Source organism: Neopsephotus bourkii, unplaced genomic scaffold (assembly GCF_033783945.1).
Source record: "Neopsephotus bourkii isolate Nb327-2 ecotype Australia unplaced genomic scaffold, CSIRO-AGI_Nbou_v1 NB_1350, whole genome shotgun sequence".
In the NCBI taxonomy this organism is placed as follows: Eukaryota; Metazoa; Chordata; class Aves; order Psittaciformes; family Psittacidae; genus Neopsephotus; species Neopsephotus bourkii.
The window spans coordinates 457,813-481,720 of NW_026901829.1; the positions used below are offsets into that span (position 1 = coordinate 457,813).

General features: G+C 37.6%; 1 protein-coding gene across 2 annotated transcripts in view; it reads right to left on the reverse strand.

Annotated features, from left to right (window-relative positions):
- TBC1D23 (TBC1 domain family member 23) overlaps positions 1-20,900 on the reverse strand; it is a 36,307-nt gene extending 15,407 nt beyond the window's left edge. For both annotated transcript variants that reach the window (XM_061366586.1, XM_061366585.1), the window contains exons 1-9: positions 20,844-20,900; positions 12,861-12,972; positions 12,513-12,618; positions 9,666-9,870; positions 6,507-6,630; positions 4,212-4,336; positions 4,056-4,099; positions 2,989-3,092; positions 2,076-2,198 (exon numbers count right to left, since the gene is read on the reverse strand). In XM_061366586.1, the coding sequence (XP_061222570.1) occupies positions 2,076-2,198; positions 2,989-3,092; positions 4,056-4,099; positions 4,212-4,336; positions 6,507-6,630; positions 9,666-9,870; positions 12,513-12,618; positions 12,861-12,972; positions 20,844-20,890 (990 nt within the window). In that variant the 5' untranslated portion in view covers positions 20,891-20,900. The remainder of the gene's footprint in view (positions 1-2,075; positions 2,199-2,988; positions 3,093-4,055; positions 4,100-4,211; positions 4,337-6,506; positions 6,631-9,665; positions 9,871-12,512; positions 12,619-12,860; positions 12,973-20,843) is intronic.
- Between the last annotated feature and the right edge of the window lie 3,008 nt (positions 20,901-23,908).

The window sequence follows — 23,908 nt, forward strand, 5'->3', positions numbered from 1 at the left end:
TAGGGACCAGGTTAGGAAAGCTAAGGCCCACTTAGAATTAAACTTGGCTAGGGATGTGAAAGCTAACAGTAAGGATTCTATAGGTACACTGCGTATAAAAGACAGACTAGGGACAATGTGGGCCACCTCCAGAAGTTATCAGGAAAACTGGCTACCCTGGATTTGGAGAAGGCTCAGGTTCTTAATGACTTCTTTACCTCAGTCTTCACTGGCAAATGCTATGACCACACCACCCAAGTCTTGGAAGACAAACGCAGGGATTGTGAGAATGAAGACCTTGGGCCCACTGTAGGAGAGGATCTGGTTCAAGACCATCTTAAGAACCTGAAAATGCACAAGTCCATAGGCCCTGATGAAATCCATCTGTGGGTCCTGAAGGAGCTGGCAAATGAAGTTGCTAAACCACTGTCCATCATATTTGAAAAATCGTGGCAGTAAGGTGAAGTTCCAGACAACCAGAAAAGGGAAATATAACCCCCATTTTCAAGAAAGGGAAAATGGATGACCCAGAGAATTACAGACAAGCAGTCTCACCTCTGTGCCTGGCAAAAGATTGGAGCAGATTCTCCTGGAAGGCATGCTAAGGCACATGGAAATCAACAAGGTGCTTGGTGACAGCCAGCATGGCTTCACTAAGGGGAAATCCTGCCTGACCAATTTGGTGGCCTTCTATGATGGGGATACAGAACTGATGGACAGGGGTAGAGCAGTTCATGTCATCTACCTGGACTTGTGCAAAGCATTTGACACTGTCCCACACAACATTCTTGTCTCTAAATTGGAGCGACATCAAATTTGATGAATGGACCACTCAGTGGATAGAGAACTGGCTGGATGGCCGCACGCAAAGAGTTGTGGTCAACGGCTCAATGTCCATCTGGAGACCAGTAACGAGTGGTGTCCCTCAGGGACTGGTGTTGGGGCCGGTCTTGTTCAACATCTTTGCTGGTGACATGGACAGTGGGATTGAGTGCGCCCTCAGCAAGTTTGCTGATGACACCAAGCTGTGTGGTTCGGTTGATACGCTGGAGGGAAGGAATAACATCCAGAGGGACCTTGACACACTTGTGAGGTGGGCTGATGCCAACCTTATGAAGTTTAACCATGCCAAGTGCCAACCTTATGAAGTTTAACCATGCCAAGGTCCTACACCTGGGTCGGAGCAATCCCAGGCACAGCTACAGGTTGGACAGAGAAGAGATTCAGAGCAGCCCTGCAGAGAAGGACTTGGGGGTGTTGGTCAATGAGAAACTTAACATGAGCTGGCAGTGTGTGCAGAAAGCATTCTGGGCTGCGCCAAAAGGAGCGTGACCAGGTGGCCAAGGGAGGTGATCCTGCTCCTCTACTCTGCTCTCGTGAGATCTCACTTGGAGTACTGTGTACAGTTCTGGTGTCCACAACATAAAAAGGACATGGAACTGTTGGAACAAGTCCAGAGGAGGGCCACGATGGATGATCAGGGGACTGGAGCACCTCCCTTAGGAAGACAGGCTGACAAAGTTGGGGCTGTTCAGCCTGGAGAAGGCTGCTAGGAGACCTCATAGCAGCCTTCCAGTATCTGAAGGGGGGCTATAAGGATGCTTACTGTAAGGGTGGTGTGGCACTGGAATGGGTTGCCCAGGGATGCTGTGAATGCTCCATCCCTGGTGGTGTTCAAGGCCAGGTTGGACAGAGCCTTGGGTGACATGGTTTAGTGTGAGGTGTCCCTGCCCACGGCAAGGGGGGTGATCCTTTCCAACCCTAACTATTCTATGAATAATGGGTTTTAAATTTTTGCTCTACAATAACTACATTAGGAAAGGAAATGAACTTAGTGAGATATTACTTCAAGCTCCCACTCCTCGTATTCAAATCAGATGTATGAAGCTCCCTGTGCTTTAGCTCTAGTTACTACAGTATAAATGCATTGCAGTATGCAGATCATTTACAAGGGAGATAACTTCAAGACAAGAATACTTTTTCCTAAAATAGCAAATATTCATGCGTGCTATTAGCACTTAAAATATATTTTTTTTTAAATACACAAATAAGAAGGTGGAGGAGAGGAAATAGTAATAGTAATTCAGTATACTAACTCCTTGCTGCTGATTTGCTTGAAGAATTTCTGACACAGAAACTGCTAGACAGAGAGCTTGGCTCAAGTCTGTGTCATCCTCTTTGAGGCCCAGCAAGCTGCTGCCAAAAAGACTGTGGTTGTCCTAATAAGGCAAGGAAAAAAAAAGTTAACTGAAGCCAATGTCTTTAGATGTGAAGGCTTAAAGCAAAACTATATCCACCATGTCACAAATACTAAAGCAGGTACACATGTATCTAGTTCACAAAATCATGAAAACTTTAATCAACTGATTTTTTTAATTTTTTTTAAATCATGTCAAGGGCTGACCTTCCATCACAAACACATTTGTTCACAAGCATGGTAGTGACAATACCAACATGACTAAATACCTCTCGGTTTTGGGTTTCTTTGGTTGTTTTTTTATTATTTTTTTTTCATCCCCCAAAAGAGCTCATATAACTGTCTACATATCAGAGAAAATACATAAAATGACAATAACTATCAATTACTTTCATTTAATGAATTCACTGAAGTCAGATATCTTGAGTAAGGAAGAATTGCAAGAACAGCACAGATGATAGCTGCTTTATCTCTAGAAAGTGACTATTTGCTGTTCCAAGTACAGCTAGGACTGGTGTGCAGTCTACTACAGAGCAGTTGTGTCAGTATGGCATTTTTGCTTCATCAGTTCTTAGAAGAACCTGGTTTGCAAAATAAGATCATCAGTTATAAAGTGAGAATACTGCGGGGAAGCTTCCCTCTAATATGTTTCACTTGACCTTCTTATCTTTCAAAGATCCTAACATTAAATACCACCAGAGTAACATGAAAAAGAAATTAATATAACATCGCAATTAAATATTCAAAGTTATTGTCAGCAGAAACAAACAGGCTCCAAAAAGAAAAGAATTTCAAAACTACTTTCTTATTACCTTCCTGAAGGAAGCTGGAGTTTTGCTGCAGTAATATTGTGCCAAAGAGAAGAGATCTTCTATATCTTCTAAATCAAGATTGGCTGGTGAAGTTTCCAAGAATTCTGAGATACATAAACAACATAAGTGCACCATTATTGCATACATAGAAAAAAGCACCATGCATATTTTCGCATCATAAAATAACTTAATTTTTAACAAGGTATAACACAATTGAGTTTTTTGATTAAGCATGAATGACAATTCACTCTCCAGGTAGAAAGAGAAGATAGAGGAAATACTCCTTATCCACAGGAAACCTATGGTATTTGCTAGAAGTTCAAACCTTCTATACAAATTATCTTTCACCATGCTCTTACATCTGTATAGCTTTAGTTTTCAGTTGTAATACCAAGTAAGCTGCTTTTTCTAAAGAGGACTGGCCAAAAGAATCCCGTAAAGCACAGTACTTAATCAGTAGTACTGTTATATGGATCCAGGATGGTAAGGGTGTAGTTCTGCAGTACATGGCAAAGGTGCAAAATTCCAAGCACACTTGTTTTTAACACTAGAGATTATTAATTATATTGTATTACGCCATGTAAAAACCAAACCAACCAACAAACCCAAAGTCAGGAGAAATAGGCTTACAAGAAATTTAGTATAATTTCTATAAAAAAAACCTGACGAGGGTAAGGCAAGAACAATGATTTAGGCTCAAATCAAGTGCATACAAAGATAACCTGGAAAATGCACCAAGCACATTAGATTTAAAGAAAGATTTGAAAACTGCTGTTCTGGACTTAAAGAGTCAGATTCAAGTGCTCCAAACAGAAGTATAAAACTAGGTATGGGAATACTAAAATGAAACACAAGAAAGGAATATTAAAGGCAGGGTAAATATGGTGCAGCAAAGGAATAGTGAGACAGGAATTAGTAGGTGAGGGGATCCATTAATGAGAAAAATCACAGGGAAATAAATAATTCAGTTATTTAGTAATTAAAAATAATAATGGGTATTGTATTATGTGGTAAATATTTCACTAGCAGCTGAATAAGAGAAGCTATTACATAACAGAGGTACTTACTTATCATTTCTTCTTTATCTGATTCTTGTGCTATGATAACGTCTCTGAAAACAGTGGAATCACAGGCATAGATTAAGTCAGTAAAACCAAAATGAAACAAAAGCGGATTAAAGTGTGTTAGCAAGGAATGTTCCAAAGAATTAACTATACACTTACTTTGCATTGACAAGGATAATTAACATTAAGAAATAAATAAAGAATGGATCTGCTTGTTGTAGATATCCATCCCATATTGCCTGAGTGACTTCTGCTGAACAGTAATATGAGAAGAGGCTTCCAAGCTAAAAATTCGGAAAACAGTGTTAAAAAAAGCAATAACCAGGAGCAATCTTAGTGGGATAACATTTTAAACAGAGATAGAAGATATCTAAAAGAAAATAAAGCCAAAAACATTAAACTTTACATTTGCACAATGTATTGAAAGATGGTCCCTACCCTCAAAACCAATTTTTATGGAAACACTGCAGTAATACTACAGATTATCTGTCAATAAATATGCCCAGTGTGAAGCCAAACTCAGATGTACGCTGTCAGCCTTGCAAATTCAACCAGAGATAACACAATCAGGCTGGAATACAGTTTATCTCATAGCCACTGCTAAATACCAGATATTCCAATGAGACAATAATAAAAAAAAGCATTTATTCAACTAGCTTAGCAAATAAGACTTAGAAATGATCCTGTAAACAATATTCTTTATTTTTCACAGTATAATCAAGCTAATTGAACATGGTGGCACACTAGTTTTGACAAGGTCACTTGCTCAGCATTACATTATGATGCTTTATGGCTGAGTAATTAAACATTTGTGGCAGAAAATTTTCATTACCATTTAATAAACTGTTTGCTGTTCCCATGTTTCCAATTAAAAATACATCTCTGATACACAGAGTTCAAAGTGGATAAAAAAAAAGGTAGGAACTTCTTTTCATACATCCCAGATAATATCTGCAATCATACCTAACTCAAATGCATACTAGCTGGCCTCAGAGGTCTTACCGAATTTGGTGATGCATACTAATTCTGTATCAAAAAAGCTACAGCTTTCAAAAGCTCAGTATGTGTTTTTAAAGACTATCATGGAATATTTCAGCACTTCGTAGTATACTTCTATAACAAAAGGTAAGAAGATCTATCCAAATCTGAGTGAAACGCAATTGAAGACAAAATGCCCCTGAACAATGAGGGAATGACAAGTCTCTGAACGTTGCTTATGTTTTGCTACACATTAGAAATACCTCTAAATAAACTAAGTTTTTTGGCAGATGAAACAAGGAATTTTAATGTAATCTCATAAAACAAGGCTTAAGTCTTTTTGTTTTTTTTTTTAAGATTGTACACCAGAAAGCATGACATTGTGGTCTGGCAGCTGCACTAGCTCATTTGCCTACCTGCCTTTCAAAGGGAAGATTTTTTTTATCCTACTGAATCATTGAACTTTTAATAAATAACTTGAAAGAAGTTCATATTCGCTAATGAAAATTGTGTATATAGAGAGAGATTCAGTAGTAAAAGTGAACTGATTCCTCTTTCAAAGGCTGATGAGTGGCATGATGATCCTGGAGACATTTTTATATTAAAATTGGTAGCACCCTAAAAAAATAATCTTAAAAAAACCTCAAAACCAATAATAATAAAAAAAACAAACAGGGACCTTGCAGTTTATTAATTTATTTCAGTCTTATTTCTTAAACCGAAAGTACATGGAGTTACAAAAAATTTTATAAAGCGAATAGGTATGAAAGAAATGCCTAGGAAACTTCATGAGTCAAAGTCTTTATTTATTTACAGACTTTGTCTCTGCAAGCACTGGATCATGATTTTGTACTGCATATACTAAGGAGCATTAAAACATGAAACTTTTGCTGCTTTATGTTGTAGCTGCTATCCAAACTTTATTAAAAATATATATAAAAAATAAATTAAAAAAAAATTGAGGTAAGCAATTTTATAACTACCCCAACTTGAGGCAGTGAGGAGGAAATGAAGAGCTGCAAAATATATGCGCCTATATCCTAAAAGCCATAGCACCATATAAGGCACTCAAATATATCTATTAGCAGAAAGGTTTTTAAAACTATTTGTAATTTAGCTTTAAAAGACCTGTTAGGCTCGTGTTTATCCATATCTAAAACCATACAGCTGCCCACTATAAAACCTAACATCACAGCTGCTTACTTTTTGAGTGTCATTTGCTCTCCTTCTTACTTATTCAAAGTAGTTACTAACATCAGTGGCTCAATTAACATCCAGAACCATAAAAATATGGCTTTAACATGACCTCTACCTTATGCTAAATGTCCGAACACAAAAAGCCCACACTACATTCAAACATGCAAACTATTTGCAGTTCTAATCTCCTGTACTACTCTTGTACTGTAACTGCTAACATATACTTAAATTTTAACAGAAATTTTTATTCATTACATTTTCCTACTTTCATTTTATTACCCAGTTGAGTGCATATGAGTCTGGAGTCATCTTCTTAGTATCAAGAAAGGAGCAGAGTTCAGGCTCATGATACTGAAGAAGCAGTCTAAATAGATGAAATGGTCTTCCCTTCATAGAACAATCCCTAAAAAAATAGCAGTGAAAATAATCATAAACCTCTCCATAACTTGTCAGACTTCCAGTAGCAATTCTTTATTGGTTGTGATTATGTAATTTCCTATATTGTTCTTGCAAGTCACAGGGACTGATCATGAAATCAACTTGCCTCACAAGTTAAAAACCAAACCAAAAACCCACAAAGACTGAAATCCCCACTACATTAATAAAGTAGAAGAAAGAATGGAAGACTGCCATTACTTGACAAGAGTATATAATAAAAAAAGTATTCTAAACAGATCTAAATATGTAAGCAAGGGTTGCATGGTATTAATATTGTTAACTAAAAATCAAATTAAAACCCCCATATAAATAATTGTAATACAGCAGCCAAAGGAAGTATGAAAGTTTCTTATTTCATACATGAATAACAAATGTAAATTCGTTAAGCAGGAAATAAGCAGTTTTTAAAATGAAGAAATGGCTTTTTAAAGACACTAGGAACAAATCTCAAGCGCTTAAAAACTTAAGCAAACTAACATGAAACCTGCCATACAGATCTCCAAACACAATTACCAACTTCCTTAAGCAAGGGTGATGAAATGGAAACATTCACAGCAAATTATATATGGGGATTCTTTTCTGAAATTATCACAAGAACTTTGACTTCCCATTAAATTAACAGGACAAAAAGTGTTGAAATGTGAAAAAGAAAATTTAGCCTAAGTATCTAGACTTGCACACTACTTTGTTTGAATGGTCATTATGGTCAATTATTCCAGTCAGTCAGTCATTCTTTACCACCTTTTAACATGAAGAATAGATACATACACAAAAATAACTTAAAAAGAATTTTTCTGAATTTCCACTGACAATTGAACATCCTTGTTTAGGACATTTTTCTGAACTGTTTTCCTCAGTTTTTTACTTCTGGTACCTACCACAGTAAACCACCCTTAACAAATACGCAGTTTAAAAACAAGGCAAACAAGAACCAAGCAGTCAAGAACAAGCTCCCCTCCCACACTCCCCCCCCCCCCCCAAAATCCAATAAAATCACCCATGTATCAAGAACTGCAAATTCCTGTACCTATCCATCATTTTGAATGCTGAAAGCCTCACAGAGGCAACAGGCTCAGCCACTGGGAGGAGAGATAAAAAAACAAAAGAAAAAAAAAAACAAAAACCAAACCAAAAAAAAAAAAAAAAAAAAAAAAAAGAGAGAGATTTTGCTAAGCAGACGTAAACTGCCCCGGAAACTAACCTTTATTACACTTTAGGAGAGGGTGGTTTGATGGTGGTGTTTTTTTGGGGGGAGAATTGCTTCTGAGTTTTTGTTTTGCTTTGTTTTTTTTAACTGAAGTTGTTTTATACCCTCTGTTACAGGTAACACTGATGTAATGTAAGCAGATGTAATGCACTTTCCTCATGCGCTTCCTGGGAGGAGATGCTTCCACCATCCAGCAGCTTTTTAATTAGTTTACTACCCTAGAAGCTCTCACACAAATCATTGCTCAATTACATATCTGAGATGGTGTTTTCTTCTATTTATGGTCCAAAGAATACTAATGACCTTGGACTTCCATATTAACTCCTTCTTAATTTTGTACAGTTCAGAAAGCTCACCATTCTAGAGAAAAAGCAGGAGAAGAAAGGTGGGTATCCACAGGATACTTTATACCAAAAGTCTTGAGAATAACAGTGTTTCCAAAGGAAAAAAAAAAAAAAAAAGCAAATCCTCTCTCATCTAAAATAGCCTATTATGTTTTTTTCCCTCCTCATTCTTCATTCGTCTTGTTAAAAGATTCTCTTTCAAAAAAAGAATTAAAAAAAGTCCAAAAGATTATGCTGCACATTTCCCTCACCTATTTTCAACATTTTGTTAGAAGAAATTCCCAATATTTCATGATAGTTATAAAACATGAGAAAGTGTGAATAAGAAGTGTATGATTTAAAAAACAAAACCAACAAAAAATAAAAATGAAACTTTTATCAAATAGTAGTGATGATCCAGCAGTCAACCATCGAATTGAGATCAAATTGACCTAAGTGGAGATTTGCAAGTCTACTATAAATTGCTTTTCTATGTCTTTCACTTTTGCTTCCAGTCATTTTGCAGAGGGAGGGAAGAGAAACCAGCCTACACCTTACTGAAACACCACCTAAATTCTTACAGAGAAACTCAAAATACTAAACACTCTGAAAGCCTTCTAAAAAATACAGACATCAGATTTACCTGACCATAATGCCACTACCCTCAAACAATTCACAGAGCCCAGTAGTATTTTAAATGAGTCAAGTGACAGGACAAATGCTTTCTGCCACAGCACCAAAAGTGCACTTTCCATATTATGGGCACACATCCAGTAGCTGGGCTAGAATCTCCTCTCCAAGGATTCATACTAAGACCTTTAATTGCAGATTATCCATATATTATTTCACAATGTCTTAACCAGAAGCCCCTGTACGTTTGCTGGAATGTCGTGGTGCTACTCCAACATAAATAAAAAAAAAATTAGTGAAAGCACCTATACAACAGCATGCGACACTCCATTTCCATTTTTTATTCATTAAATAACAATCTAACAACCTAAAAAAGAAATAATTCCAGTCCCAAGTTGGTAGAAAACAGGGAAAACATTAACTACTTCTTCTAAGGAAATCGTGAGACTTAATTAGTGCTTATGAAATACTTTGCAGTGACAAAGACAGAAGCATTTTACATAGGAAAAATGCTGTGAAAAGAAAGAAAATTGCTTTCATATAACATACAAGAATTAGATAGTGCCTAAATAACTACTTTTGATATTGCATGAAACAACAGTTGTTCTTCAAAAAGCACACTGTGTCTACATCAGTCACATGCTAGCTCTTTACATCTTAAACCAACTCACTATCTCCTGGACTTCAAAGTAAGGTATTGAAAATGATTCAATTTATCAGCATATAAAGGGATCTGACAACTTCGCTACTAACAGTGCTGCTCTACCTGAAATCAATATGCACACTCTTTCAGAAAATACCTTTAATGCCAATGAAACAGTACGTAAGCAAAATCTTTACCTTGGAATGAATTTATTCATGATAGCATAAAAGCAGTTGTACAAATCACTGCGTGTCAAATGAAGGTGCACCAGAGGTTTGAGTAGATAAATCCAGCCGAGACAAGAACTGTATTTAACATTGCGTGATTTACAATAAAAAGTAATAACAGACTCAATCTCCAAAAGTAGTACTGACTTCTCCTCTTCTGGCACTGACAACTGGTCTGAAATAGGCACAGCAATATAAACTGTATTAATATCCTTTCAGAGAACTTGAATGAGATTATTTCATAGCACAATTGTATCAATATGGGCTGCCTGGGGGGAAAGAAAAAGGAAAAAGAAAAAAGGCAGCAAAAAAAGACCAACAAAACCTAAGCAGCTTGAATTAAAATGCTTACAGAATGGCTTCCAAAAAGGCATTAAAATACAAATTATTTTATAACTCCAGTATGATAAGGCATTTAAATATCACAACAACATTATGAAAGAAGTTTGGTGTTTCCAGGATTTATATGAAACAAAAGAGGTGAATTCTTTTAATGCAGAGAATGCCCCTCTATTTGATGTGTTAAGCACATAACTTTGACTCTGCAACAACCTCTTTGAATTTCAACATAGGTCAACCCACAATGCATACTTCCAATACCCCAGAAGTCCACTGATATGCTAATTTATGAAAACCAGTAGTTCGAAATCAGGTCATGTTACAGACTCAATTTTTTGTATTAGCATATCAAACACATTTTTAATCTCTACTTCATTGTAATTTTCCTAACAATATTTTAAACTTGGGGCTGTTAGGGTAACTAGAAAAAGAGAAAGGATTTGATTAATTACAACTACACCAGGATTTTAAATTTGGTTTGGTACTGTTGTGAATCAGAAGATAAACATTATATAAAATATATGTTTATTGGCAAAGATGTCCCCTGTTTAATGACAGACTAATTCTGAGCCCTTCATTTATACTGTTGCATTTGGATGAAGATTGACCCAAAAAATGATACAAAACTAGTTATGTAATTAAGGCAACAAGTTAAACACTTCTTAAATAGTGTCATAGAGTTGAATACATACACAAAGCTTAGGTTTTAATTAGTTCCAAAGCATCTTTCTACATAGACTTTAATTTAAAAGTCTGACAACACTTCAGAAAAAGTACTGGCATCCACCTCACTTGAGGGAATGAATCAAAGGCATACTAAAAAATGTCAGTACCATACACCAAATTATGCCATTCTTCATATGATGAAATAACTACTTAGTTTACTTTCAGTTAAATGCACTGATATTTATTATACAGACTGTAGTGAAACAAACCAGACTTTAGTGTAAGTTCATAGGATTTTCACATTAATATTTAAACACCTTGAGATTTTTAAATGGCAAATATTAGATATTCTTACAAATTACTGAATAAATAAATTTATGTTTTAATCCACCCAGATAATGTCGATTTTACTATAGCTAAACTGACTTACCATAATAGAAGGAATAACCTTGTTATGTCTGGAACAGACAGATGCCTACACTACATGAATGCAGTGGCATTAAACTTGCAGTGAACATTTTTCCCCTCAATTACAAGAAGCCTACTAGTCTCACTACTTTTAATAAAGTTTTTAATTCAGAAGTCATTAATACTTTCCCATCAAAACAAATTGGTATCTGGCATTTCATTTTCTCTGCCTCTCAGGACAATAAAATAATACACATAACTCAAATGTCATCTGAAGATTTACTTTGAATTTGGATACCACTTTCTTTGCTAAACCACTGAAATAGAGATTTAATTCAACCCCAAACTGAAATCTCTACAGAACCTTCATTCTGAACTAACTTTATTAGTTTCTTCCTTTTAATATTGTTACATATTACAAAGTATTTGCCAATAAAGACAAAAGGAAAACTAATAGACACTGAAGTGCTTCATTTTGTATGTTATAAACACTAACCAGGACATTTTTCCGTATTCCTGAAAAGGCACTGTGGTTAAACAACACAGTGGGAATTCACCTCTCTCTAGAATTACCGCATTCTAGAGCTATAAAACATAGAACTACATTTTAAAAGGGGTAGACATGTATTCATGTAATAACTCCACTCTCTGCCTTAACTTTCAATTATGCAAGAATAAATTAAAGCATAATGGGTAATAAAAAAAGATTCTCTTATTGATGCCAGAAGAAGTAGTAACCCTGTTTAGGAGTCAGCACTGACTTCATCACTGATATTAATGCTATCGCATGGTATCAGGGATTTGGCCATTTTTGTGATGGGCTGCCAACCAGAACCTGTGACAGATCCTTACAGACATACTGGAATATTATTTCCAATGTCTTTCCAGCATCTTGTTTTCAAAACCAAAACCCATCATTTTTGCTGGAATTGGTATTAAAAAAATACCTTCCTTAAAAATAGTCTTTAAAGTCCAAAATGTTTAGTATACTTCCTTTCAAGGTTATATGCATTTTGGTGCTACATCTGCTTTTCAGATTAAGAACCAGTCATTAGACAATTAAAAACTTGAAGGACACTATAGAGAAAGTGTCTGGTTTAAAACATGGGGCTTGGAAAAAAAATTACAAATTTTTCAACTCCTGAAGATTCCTGACCATACATACTAACAAGATAACACTCTAAACTTCCACAGTGTCACTCATCCCTGAGTCAAGAGTACAGATAGGAAACTACTGTTTTCTAATGATTTCTTACTGATTTTCTCTGCTCTCTCATCTTCCTCCTGAAAGCCTCCTCCAAAATGTACATGTAATTCAGATTATTTAAATCAAATAACAAAGTCCTAAGGCAACTGAGAATACAGAAGTTCCCACATATGTGATCTAAACGTAACTGAACTTACCAGTTAGCTCTTGGCAATCCTTATGAATTATACTCTGTTCGGGTAGGTCTAAAGAGCCATCCCAGGATGCTAGGCTGTCCCCCTTTCCTATAACATTAAGCGCAATCTGAAAACAAAAAAAAAAAAACCCTCTAAACATTTTAGTGTTCTTTTGTAGTTAACCCAATTACTGAATTTGGTAATTTAACTCAATAAAGATGAATATTCTAAAACTGAATCAACATACATGCATATTAAAATTCCAGTCCCACAGCACTTCTTATAGAGATGCCTGGTAATTAAATAATTTACCTCAAATCAAATACAACTTCAAGTATTTCCCGTTTCTTGATTTAAGATACTATTTACCTTCCAGACTTTGGCCCTCAGACCAGCAGGCAGTTGTCTTCCTTGAATAATGTTTCTCACAGTTTCAAGATCACAGCCACCTTCTTCTAAAGCATCTGCAAGATCTTTTTCCCTACAATAATATGTTTTATGTTTATTAAAAATGAATTATACAGTACTTTCCAATGTTTATCTATTAAACAGATGTAGACTGGAAGCTACTATCAGGCAAAACCTACACATATGTAAAGATATATTAAGGCAATTTGGCAATTACTAAAAATAAGTATTTGCAAAATGTTATTTGTCCTTTATTTTTCAGGCTGCTTGCTCAACTCCTAATTCTATTCAGTTTGCATACAAGAAGTTGTAGTGTACAACTTAAGAGATACACAGCAAATTTTCACTCACACACAATGCATTCATAGCAAACATTACACCTAAATTACATGGTGGAGTTCTTTAAAGTAAATCTGATGACCTAGAAGCCAGAAAACTTATTTCAAACATCAGCTTTAGCCCCACCCTTCTCTGAAATGGGAAAGAGCCTTTTAGTCAAACTCAGATTTAGTTAAATAGTTCTAGTACTGCAAGTGTGGGCATACACACAAGACTGAATTAAAACATACAAAAAATATTAATAGTGTAGAAAGCAAAATACACAAATTCACAAGACAGTCAAACAGTAATGACATTTAAGTTGCCATAGTAAACAACAGAAGGTCATACACTTCGTAGATAATGAACGCGTTCAGAAATTATTACTTTGCAATTTCTCTGATAGCTTCTGCAGACTGTTTCAACGGCTCCGTGCTGTCAATGAGACAACCACATCTGATGATTTCAGGAATATCAATATCATGTAGAAGAGCAGTGGCAAAACACGAGGTTCACTGGAAAAACAGCAATGGCAGTGACACATAGGTCCCATAGGCAAACTTCTCCCTTTCTGTATTTTCTTATCTGTTATCTACTAGCTCTGACATATGCCTTTAGAAAGGCTTTGCTTCATATACTTGAGAAGTTAAACACACATCCAGAAGGTTTACAGCCCGAGCAAAACACAAGAGCATGACTGTTTATCCAGGACAGACATTCAAGTATGAAGATGCATTCCTTGTGAATAACACACCTATTTATACACATGGAGTAACAGATGTTAAAGGGTTATCAGTATAATTCTCAATTACTCCACATTGCACACTACGCACACTCCATATTGCACACAATTCCAAATACCCATGGAAAAAGAATGTCAGCTGCGGAGCTCTTGGCTACTTCTTTAATTTGCATATATCCACAACTGACTTCTTGATATCAAGGTTCTCAAGTTTGGTCTCTTCAGAGCTTAAGACACTCACTGCTGATTTCCTAAGTATCACCCTTCCTGATCAAAAGATTAAAATCACCATTCTGTAAGAATGTATGCATATACTTAACAGTAAGCCAGAAGCTACAGCCTTACTTAACACTTCTCGAAGTATTTACAAGTTCGAAGAGCAAGCACTTTTGCTTGCATTACATCAGCCAGTTTCTTTGCCACTGCTTTTTTGGATGCATTTTAAAAGCATATTTCAAATATACACTGGGGCATAACTAAGTCTACTTTCTTCAGGTAATTTTTAAGATCTGGAAGAAAGAAAACACAGTTTACAAAAAGTGTGACTTGCCCCATTTTCTTGTACTTTTAGTACTTTACAAAAAAATCCCAAAGCTCACTTCTTTTACAGCTACAGGCTGCACAGCTGACTACCCCTTTCCAGAGGCAGAAACAGGGAGGGGAGCACCCATGCACACTTGCACTTACATCACCTAACCCATTGTCAATTGTGTACGTAACAATCAACGCTGGAGAAGTTAAACTACCAAATCAGTTCAACCTGAATAAAAATCAAGTATTTCCAGGACATAAACATGAAAAGACCTAGCACTTAGAAGAATTTCATGAACTCTGGGATGACCCAACTTCAACAGAAGCCAGTATCAAACACCAGCTGAAGAGAGCTAGTTGCTCATGTAAATATATTACAGGTTTCTGTGCACCTCTCTACATACAACAGACTAGAGAGCAACCACTAGGTCTTGAATTACAGCGCACAAAACAAAATTAGTTGCTACAAATATTATCCGAGCATTGAACAGGCATGTGGAGATAAATGCAACAGCTGCATGCATGTTGTATTTCAGGTAAAAAGATCTTAAATGTCAGTACTTAAATTTTGCTCCTATATCCTCCAAAGAAAATTATTTGGGGAAGGAGGAATGGGGAAGGAGAATAGATAATTGTAATAATAAGTGAAGCAACACTTAAAATCATATGGACATAAACTACAGAAAACACACCTGCAAAGAATATTTCACAGGCCCAAGAGTACTAATTCTAGTACTTAATATTCACAGCTTCAAAAGCTGTGCATGGGTTAAAATATGTGCTTCCTCTGTTTGACAATATATTACTATTTGCAAAATCCGCATAAGTACTGTCATTCATGCTTTGTACACTGTACATATGACAGGCAAATGTCTCCTACCTCACCTTAAAGAGCAAGAAATTGATAAGCCGCTCTCCCACATGAAGAGATGTGATGCATTACAAACACTGAGTTAAAAGAAATAACAACAGGAGTGGAAAAATGCATTATTCTATTACAATTCAATTAGCTACTCCTTTTCTCTGTCAACTCCCAAGACAGCTTACAAGTGGGAAGTAAGGACTTTTCAAAGATTAAGAAAAATCTTTTCTAAGAAACATTCTATTCACGCTAACTTACAAAGTACAAAGTATGAAAGTGATTTTTATACCTGAACACACGTCTACCAGCTGTGTTTCACCATATTTCAGTGTTACACTATAAATATTCCAGTAAACAGCTAGCAATCTGGATCCTTGTCTTTCATGAGTGAAGATCAGCTACGAAGTCTTCTGTTCTTATGGATAATTATTACACTTACTTTGGAATAAATGCAGTACTTCTCTTTATGGGCAAATTCCTCCAGACCAGAACATCCTTACTTTCTGCTCTACCATGGATACACTCCCTATTTCTGGACAGTATTCAAAACTTTGTTTAGATGCATAGCATTCCAGCCTATATCCAAGCCACTGTCTGAAAGTTTAGCTCCCGTAAGATATACTGTTCTAAATGTCAAAATACACAAAGTTGCATTAGTGTATCCAGAGTAAGTTTCCATACTTACAGAAGGATCTCTGAAATTTATACCATTCTGGTGACATATTATAATCAATAGGTAACAAACATAATGGATGTTCACCATTATTTTTAGCTAAAGCACTTACAATGTGAGAGAAAGCTGGAGATAATAAAAGTTATCAACTATTGGAAATTCAGTTTCAGCCACTTTTCTTTAAAAAAGTATTATTTATTTTACTTATATATGAAGTACTTCATAACAATCACTTATAGATACTAATGAAGGGACTAAAAATTGTGGGGATGTGAACAGCAAGATAGAAAGAAGTATTTCAATAAACTACAAATATATGTGAAAAGGAATATAGTAGTAAGAAAACTATAGATTACAGTAGATTACAATGCCTGAAATGTACCTGCTAAAGTCCATTACATCTGCTCATTTGCTATTAGGAAAGAAAGGTCACTTTGAGCTGCTTCCTCCAATCCAAAGTACATTTTTGAGGAAAAAATACTACAAAATAAAATACTACTAGTTTAAAGTTTTAATTTCTGATGGGCACACTTGTAATACTAATGTGTCTTTTTCACAGCTCAGTGGTTATCTTCTACATGTACCAAAATCATTATCTAAAACACATTTATCGGTTCAAAACAAGATGATCACCCTTTTTTCATATACAGTGAATTTACTATTAGCTGTCAAAGATATTAGACAGTGGCCTAAAAGAGGATTAAAACAAGCACTCCCACTTACAGTTTACCAAACTGCTTCACATATTCTGACCACTAACTGATGTTGATGTAACACTTGAAAAACTTCTTTGATTATCTTCTTCAACACTCCTCAAGGGACACATTCATCACAGCTGCTCCCTAGATGCTTTAGTAGACCAGCACCACTTCCAGCGTGAGAAGTAGTCTTAAACACCTTCGCACGTCCTTCCTGTTCTCCCTAAATCAGAAGCAAGGCTGCTACCAGTTGACTCCTTACCAAGACTTATCACCAGTTTTAGTTTCTACAATGTCACTGTCTCCTAGCACATCAAACGTACCCAGTCTGCAAGTTTTCATGTTCTTCTGTTAAGTGCAGCACACGAAGACAGGCACATACATCACAATACTGCCACATGATTATGAGGACTGACTGTATGTACCCACATTAGTGCCTGATTGGACTAATTTATTCTAATATATTTTTATTATTTTTATAACTAAGGTTATACATTTTAAGCAAAGTACCTCACTTGAAAAAGCTCACAATAACATACAGGGTTTTAACATACACTAACAGCAAAAAACCTTTACTTAAAAGAAAACCAGGCAAGTGCACAGGGCTCAATAAAATTTTCAAGGTCAATTGCTAGTATTAGTTTATTTTTATAGTCATCATTCAACCTTCCCACAGCAAAGAATACAACTTCCTACCATAGGAAGCTATCTGTATAAAAGCTTCCTCCCACTCCCAGAAATACACTTTTATATAATCTGGGTACTCAGGTTCCTACTTTTAATTGATGACTCTTATGACTACTGGAAAAAAGCCTCAAGAAGAGCTGTATTAAATAAAAAGTAATGAGTATTTGTTCTCTACAGAAAACAAACAAACAAAAAGTCAACCCCTCACATTCACTCAAAATATCTATTGTATTCAGAACACCACTGAATATTCTTTTCCTTCTAATGGAATTTTGTAGAAAAACATGAATTTAATGACATCTTCTATTTTATTTTGTTTTCCCTAAGTGTGTTAATCCCATGCTTAACTGAAAAGTTCATGCACTTTCAGAAGAAATATGATGACTTGAAGCACTAATAATCCTGATACTGAGCACAGAAAAGATATATATTTAACTTGTTTTGTCACCTTGTTGTCTGAAGCAGTTGAAGTGTATTTTGAGACCTATGAGATGAATTACTCCAATGCAAAGTTAAATGCACAGGAAAAGTCCATCTGTGGTTACAGTTATATTTAGTTAGTTCAGACCTTGACTTTCAAGTATAGATCTTAAAGTAAAAAAATACTACTTGATCAAGTTCCCTGAAGCTCAAGTATTAAAGAAACACCTGCAGAAAGGTTTTAGAAATTAATTCGTTACTGTTTATAACTTTATCTGTTTGAGAACCTGAACGAGAACCTGAACCTGTCTCCTTTGTGTTTCACAGCATTCTTAGTTTTGGACACAGGTATGGTTTTCGGCATCAAATATCACCAGCAATTTCTCAAATTAATTTTTTGAGAATATGCCAAATAACTAAAAAAAAAAAAAAAAAAAAGCCCCAACACTAAAGTCTGATTTTTTTTTCTCATTTTAAAATCAAAACTGTTGCTAAATTCCTGTGTTTACTGAAGCAAAAAAGATTATAATCTCATGTTTCAGTAACTCCATACACAAATTTGGGGTGGTGGTGTAGAGGGGGTTTGGTTCATTTTGAATTGTATTGTACTGTGGCAAATCTTCCTGGTTTTTGCTGAACAAAACCACCAAGCAGTCAGTACAGATGTTGAGGGGTTTAATTTATCATCAGTTTGTGTGTGCCCCCAATTCACTTCTACCAGCACATGCACATTGATCCAGGAAATACAAAAAGGGCATTTTATGTTAATAAGCTTATCCAGATTCTACATGCTCAAGGTTCTGTCACAGTCTCTGAACACAAAATTACATCTGCCTTTGGATCCCCCTACGGAACTGCATAGAGAGGACAAGGAATCAGCACTGCCAGTTTTGTTCCCAAAGGAGTTCAGATGTACATACACATCATTTTACGTTTCGGTTGGTTTTGGGTTTTTTTAAAGTGAAATGTTATTGCAGAGTCCTATATACTTCAAAACTATGACAATACAGTAATTTACACCAAAAAGTTCATTCAAATGATACATACCATACTTAGAAAAACAACCATTCAACAACATTCAGGTATGTATACAAGACCAGAATTTAAATCAATAAATGAAAAAGAAAGTACTCCACTGAAACTGGCTTAAAAATAAAAACCAAGCAAGCAAAATAACAAAAAACAAACAAAAAAACCCAAACCCCAAACAAAGAAGAAAAAAAAAAAAAGAACAAACACAAGAGAACTGAAGAGCCATGCGAAGCTCTTAAGCAATAGGAAATTCAACTTTATGTTCATTATTCACAGGGTATAGCTCTAGTAACAGGATGTATATTAACACAGTATTTAAGGATCAACTTCTTGAACTGTTCCCACAAAGACTTCCAAAACTTCTTCTAAAGAATGCCTTCCAGTTTGCCTTTTCTAGTAGTAGCAAAATATCAAATTTACTATAGTTACATTTTGAAGCTGCCAGTCAGAATGGCAAAACTGCACAGTGCTCCTTGAAATATGTCTGGAAACAGCACTGTGCTGCATTCTCAACAGAAATTTTAGTAGTTTGTTGTGATTGTGATCATAACATTCCACATTAGTTATGAAAGAGGTTTGCAGTATTTTTCAAAGATATTTCAACATGGCTCTTATTAGACATCCATGGTTATATTTCAAAGTGTCAAGACTGCACCGTCAATGAGTCTGCCCTTAACTTAATTACGTGTTTTAGCAGTCAGGTCTGTATTTAAAAATAATGCTTATGCAACTCTGTACCTATAGAACGTGCTTCATAAATTCTGAAGCTGTAACTGAAAGCAAAAAAGGCTAAAAACCGACACCAAATCAATTTCATTTGTTAGTAAATGATACTTGGTTGTTTTATCCAAAAGCTGTATAGACAAAGAACAAATGCCACCTGCATCTGTGTCAATTCTGTCTTTTTTATAGTGAGCTATCTAAGTGCAAATAAGATTGATCATAGTTAGCAAAAAACTTCGAATTCACTACATGAAATAAATCCAAAAAGCAAAAACATCAGATTGGAAATGATCATAAAAAGCAAGCCTGTAAGATAACTGTTTTAAAAAAGTGTGTACGTGGAAAGGACAAAGAGCAATGTTGTGTCACAGAGCCACAGAAAAAGAAAATCCCATGCAGTGCAGAAGTGCAGAGAGAAAAACAAAGTGAAGATGCGCATAAATGGAGATGTGGGGTACTGTAAGAACAGCTTCAGTGTTTAAAACACAACGTTTATTTAAGTCTTAGCAATCTTGAGTAAACACGCATGCAACAAATACTAAAACCACGTCACTGTTACCATCAAAATGATCCTATACACGCTCCAGAAGTAGTGTTTATTCTCGTCCTAGAGGCTCAATGTAAAAACCATTATAAGTAATAGCTGCACTAGAGGAGGGTGGCAAGCAAAATCATTCAGAAAACAAGTCAGAACCTACTGTTGTCACCCGTGCTTGAGTGGGTACACAGAGAAAGGGGCAGCTGAACTGAACAAACCAACTCCACTCCAGGAAGACAAGCACACACATCGAGTAGCTCCTAACGCCTATTAAACCTATAATCTTAAACTGGACCAACCGCCTCGCTGCGGGCTGTGCTCAGCCCAGAGGCTCGCCTGTCCCTTGTTTTTTTCGGCGGCCCTTCCTCTTTCGGCACCGGGTAGCTATGAGCGCTCAAAGGCGCTTGCCACGGGGCTCGCCCCAGTTTCCCATTGCCCTGGGGCCGGCAGTCCCGGCCAGCAGGTGGGCAGAGCGGGCCGCCCCTGTCCCGGGGAACTCCCAAGCCACCACATCCCCGCCGAGAGCCCGACGGCGACGCGGCCACAGCCGCCGCCACCGCCTCCGCCGCCACAGCGCCAGGGGCAGCCCCACACCCCAAGTGCAGCGGGTCTCAGAAGAGGGAGGGGAGAAGTGGCGACAGGCAGGGGGTATTTCGGCCCCTCGGCCCCGCTGCGGAGAGAAGGGAGAGCGAGGAAGGCCACCGACAACCCGTAACTCACCAGCTGCTCGACGGCTGCGGCGCCTCTTCCTCCATCGCTGTTGACATGCCCCCTCGCTCTGCCGCAAAGTGCTGTCGGGTGGTGCGCTCTTTTTCCCCAGTACCCCCCTCCTTACGCAGCGGTTCCCGTTCCCGCTTCCCCTATGCTGTCGTGAAGCGAAGGCGCCGGCCGTAAAGTGCGGAAGCCTGGCATGGGAGGAGGGCGGTGCTTGCCGGAGGAGAAGAGGCGGGAACTGGGATGTGGTGGCTAAGATTTGTTCCAGTGCTGGGTTTGTTGTGGGAAGAGAGGTCAGGGGGTCTTTAGTGGTTACTGTGGAGAGGCTACGGGGCTCTTTCCTACAGGCGGCAGGAGTTGCCCCTCCGTGGGCCTTGGGGAGCTCTGTGAGGTGGGCTGGCGCTCCCCAGCGGCTGGAGGTGCTGAGGGGAACAGCGCTCCCCGCTCTCTCCTGTGCTGGTTCGTGTCGGGTGGTGGAGGACGGCCCCGATTTCAGTTCAGGTCGGCAGCAGGTGCCTTCATCAGGAATACCATCAGAAATCGGCGTCCGCGGCTGGGAAGCAGTTCTGTGAAAAATCTGAGTATATTCGGTTTTCGTAAAGATGAACTGCTTTGCTATGCATAGGTTTGATTATTAAATTACTTTCCCTTGCAGTCAGTATTGGGCCAGTCAGAGAAAATTCACAAGTTTTACACAGACCCCTGCTTCCAAGGCCTAAAAACCACGTGGTAGCATTCATTAGCCACTTTGGGTAGCACAGCACTGAAGCCCTCGGTCACACACGTTCCCCACCCGTGTAACACCTTGAAAGGGAAAAAAAACCCCCATGCTCTATGAAGCTTCAGGAAAACGATTCAAGTAGTTTATACGTGGAATAACAGTGCCACCTTACGGTAATTTCATGTCCTTACATTTGTCTGTTTGACTTCCACTGCTCGCCTGGGGAGCACTGCTCCAGTCCCTAAGTGCTCGGACTTAGAGTGGGACTGCTCCTGTGGAAAAAGATACACGCCCGCTTAACGTGCAGGACCCTGCTCCCGAGGAGTCAAGAGTATTCATTCAAAGGTTACATATAATAAAAATAAATTATGTTTATTTGTGTCTCAGAAAAGATTATGAATAATCTTAATCAAGAAAGTAAAGTCTTTTACAGTGTAAAACCAGATTCATGCAATTGAAAAAAATATTGTGAAGGAGAAGGTAATAATTTTAATTCCTTTCTTGTTTTTCCCACTTCATGGATATTCTTCACTTTAAAAAAATGAACAAAACAACAAAAAAAGCCAGCATTTTTAAACAGCTACTTTTGTTACTTAGGAAAAAAAAATTGTAAAATGGCCATGAGGGATCATTTTCCTCCTGGGAGTATTGATTGCAAAGTCCTAATCTTGCATGGGAGCTGATTCAAGGTTTTCCCCAAATGTGGAACTCTTTGGATCAAGGCCTGTGTATTGCATATCCTCCATCTTCTGAGGAAGGGCTGAAATTTTTCATATCTTTGGTAAATTTGTCCTTTATTTTTAATGAAAATACCACAATATGGGAATATATGCCCTATTTAATGAATGAATCTTGGGCAACTTACTACCACCCAGAGTGGCAAAAGTGGGAAAAGACAGAATTCGATATGTATACCACAGAGGCTGACTCTCTTGAGTCTTGACCATCAATGATCCCTTGCAAACTTATCAGTTAAATGATGAAAATATGCCAAACCCTGGGGGGAAACAATGCATTTAGAACCAGTGTAAGTTGTAGACCCTTGCCATGGGATCCTACAGAAAATCCTTTATTTTATCCAACCTTCTATGAACTTAAGTACTCTGTATCATGATGGAATACACCTTATTCTGTGGAAGTGTCACACCAGGTGGGTGTCAGGAATCAGGATACACAGCAATTTCAATTCCCTAGGCTTGGGCCAGGGACATTTTAGAAAAAGGAATACCATATAATGATGCTATAATTAGAAGACCCACTTGAAACTTAGTGGGTAGAAAACAGCCGAACTGCAAGGCAGGAAAAATCCATGATGAGAGTACCCAGTCCCAAACCATTCATGTGCCACCCATGTCCCCTCAGAGGCAGTTCCTCACTGACATGAGCTTGTGGAAATCTGTTTAATTGCTGCATATGTGAATCCCAGCCCCAGTGGACCAGGGAAGCATGGCCATCAGCCTCTGCATTGACCACAAGAGCTGCAGTTGACAACTATGATCATCTTTGCATTGCTGGAGACCCAGGAATAACACAAAAAGGTACTTCTCTGTCACCACATAGACAATGAGGCCGCTGGTGAATTATACCACCAGAAGAGACACAATAAGAAAGGACAAAATGTCATACACAGTCTGTTAGTTCATATTGGATACATTATTATTTTAGTTATTGCTGTAATTATTATTTTAATATGTGTTTGTTTGCCTTGTGATTGCCATTTTGGACAGTTACCTTCCTCTGATCTCCCAGTGACAGTCCTCAAACGTGGCCTGGGACACATTTTGTTTTTTCTCGTGGTTTAAGCCCAGCTGGTAACTCAGAACCACGCAGCCGCTTGCTCACTCCTCCCACTTCTTCCTCCCCCTGCTCCTGGAGGGATGGGGAGGAGATTTGAAAGAATGTAACTCCCACGGGTTGAGGTAAGAGCAGTCCAGTAACTAAAGTATAACACAAATCACTACTGCTACCACCAATAATGATAATGATAAGGGAAATAACAAAGGAAGGGAATACAACCACTCACCACCTGCCGACCAATACCCAGCCTGACTGGAGCAGCAATCTAGCCCTTCCAGGTAACTGCCCTAGTTTATATACTGGGCATGATGTGCTGTGGTATTGAATACCCCTTTGTCTACTCTGGGTCAGTTGTCCTGCCTCTATTTCCTCCCAGCTTCCCCTCCTCCCTGGCAGAGCATGAGACTCAGAAAGTCCTTGGTCAGAGTAAACATTAATTAGCAACAACTAAAAACACTGGTGTTATCAGCATTGTTCTCACGCTGAAAGCCAAAACCACAGCACTGCACCAGCTACTAAGAAGGAGAAAAATGACTGCTACTGCTGAACCCAG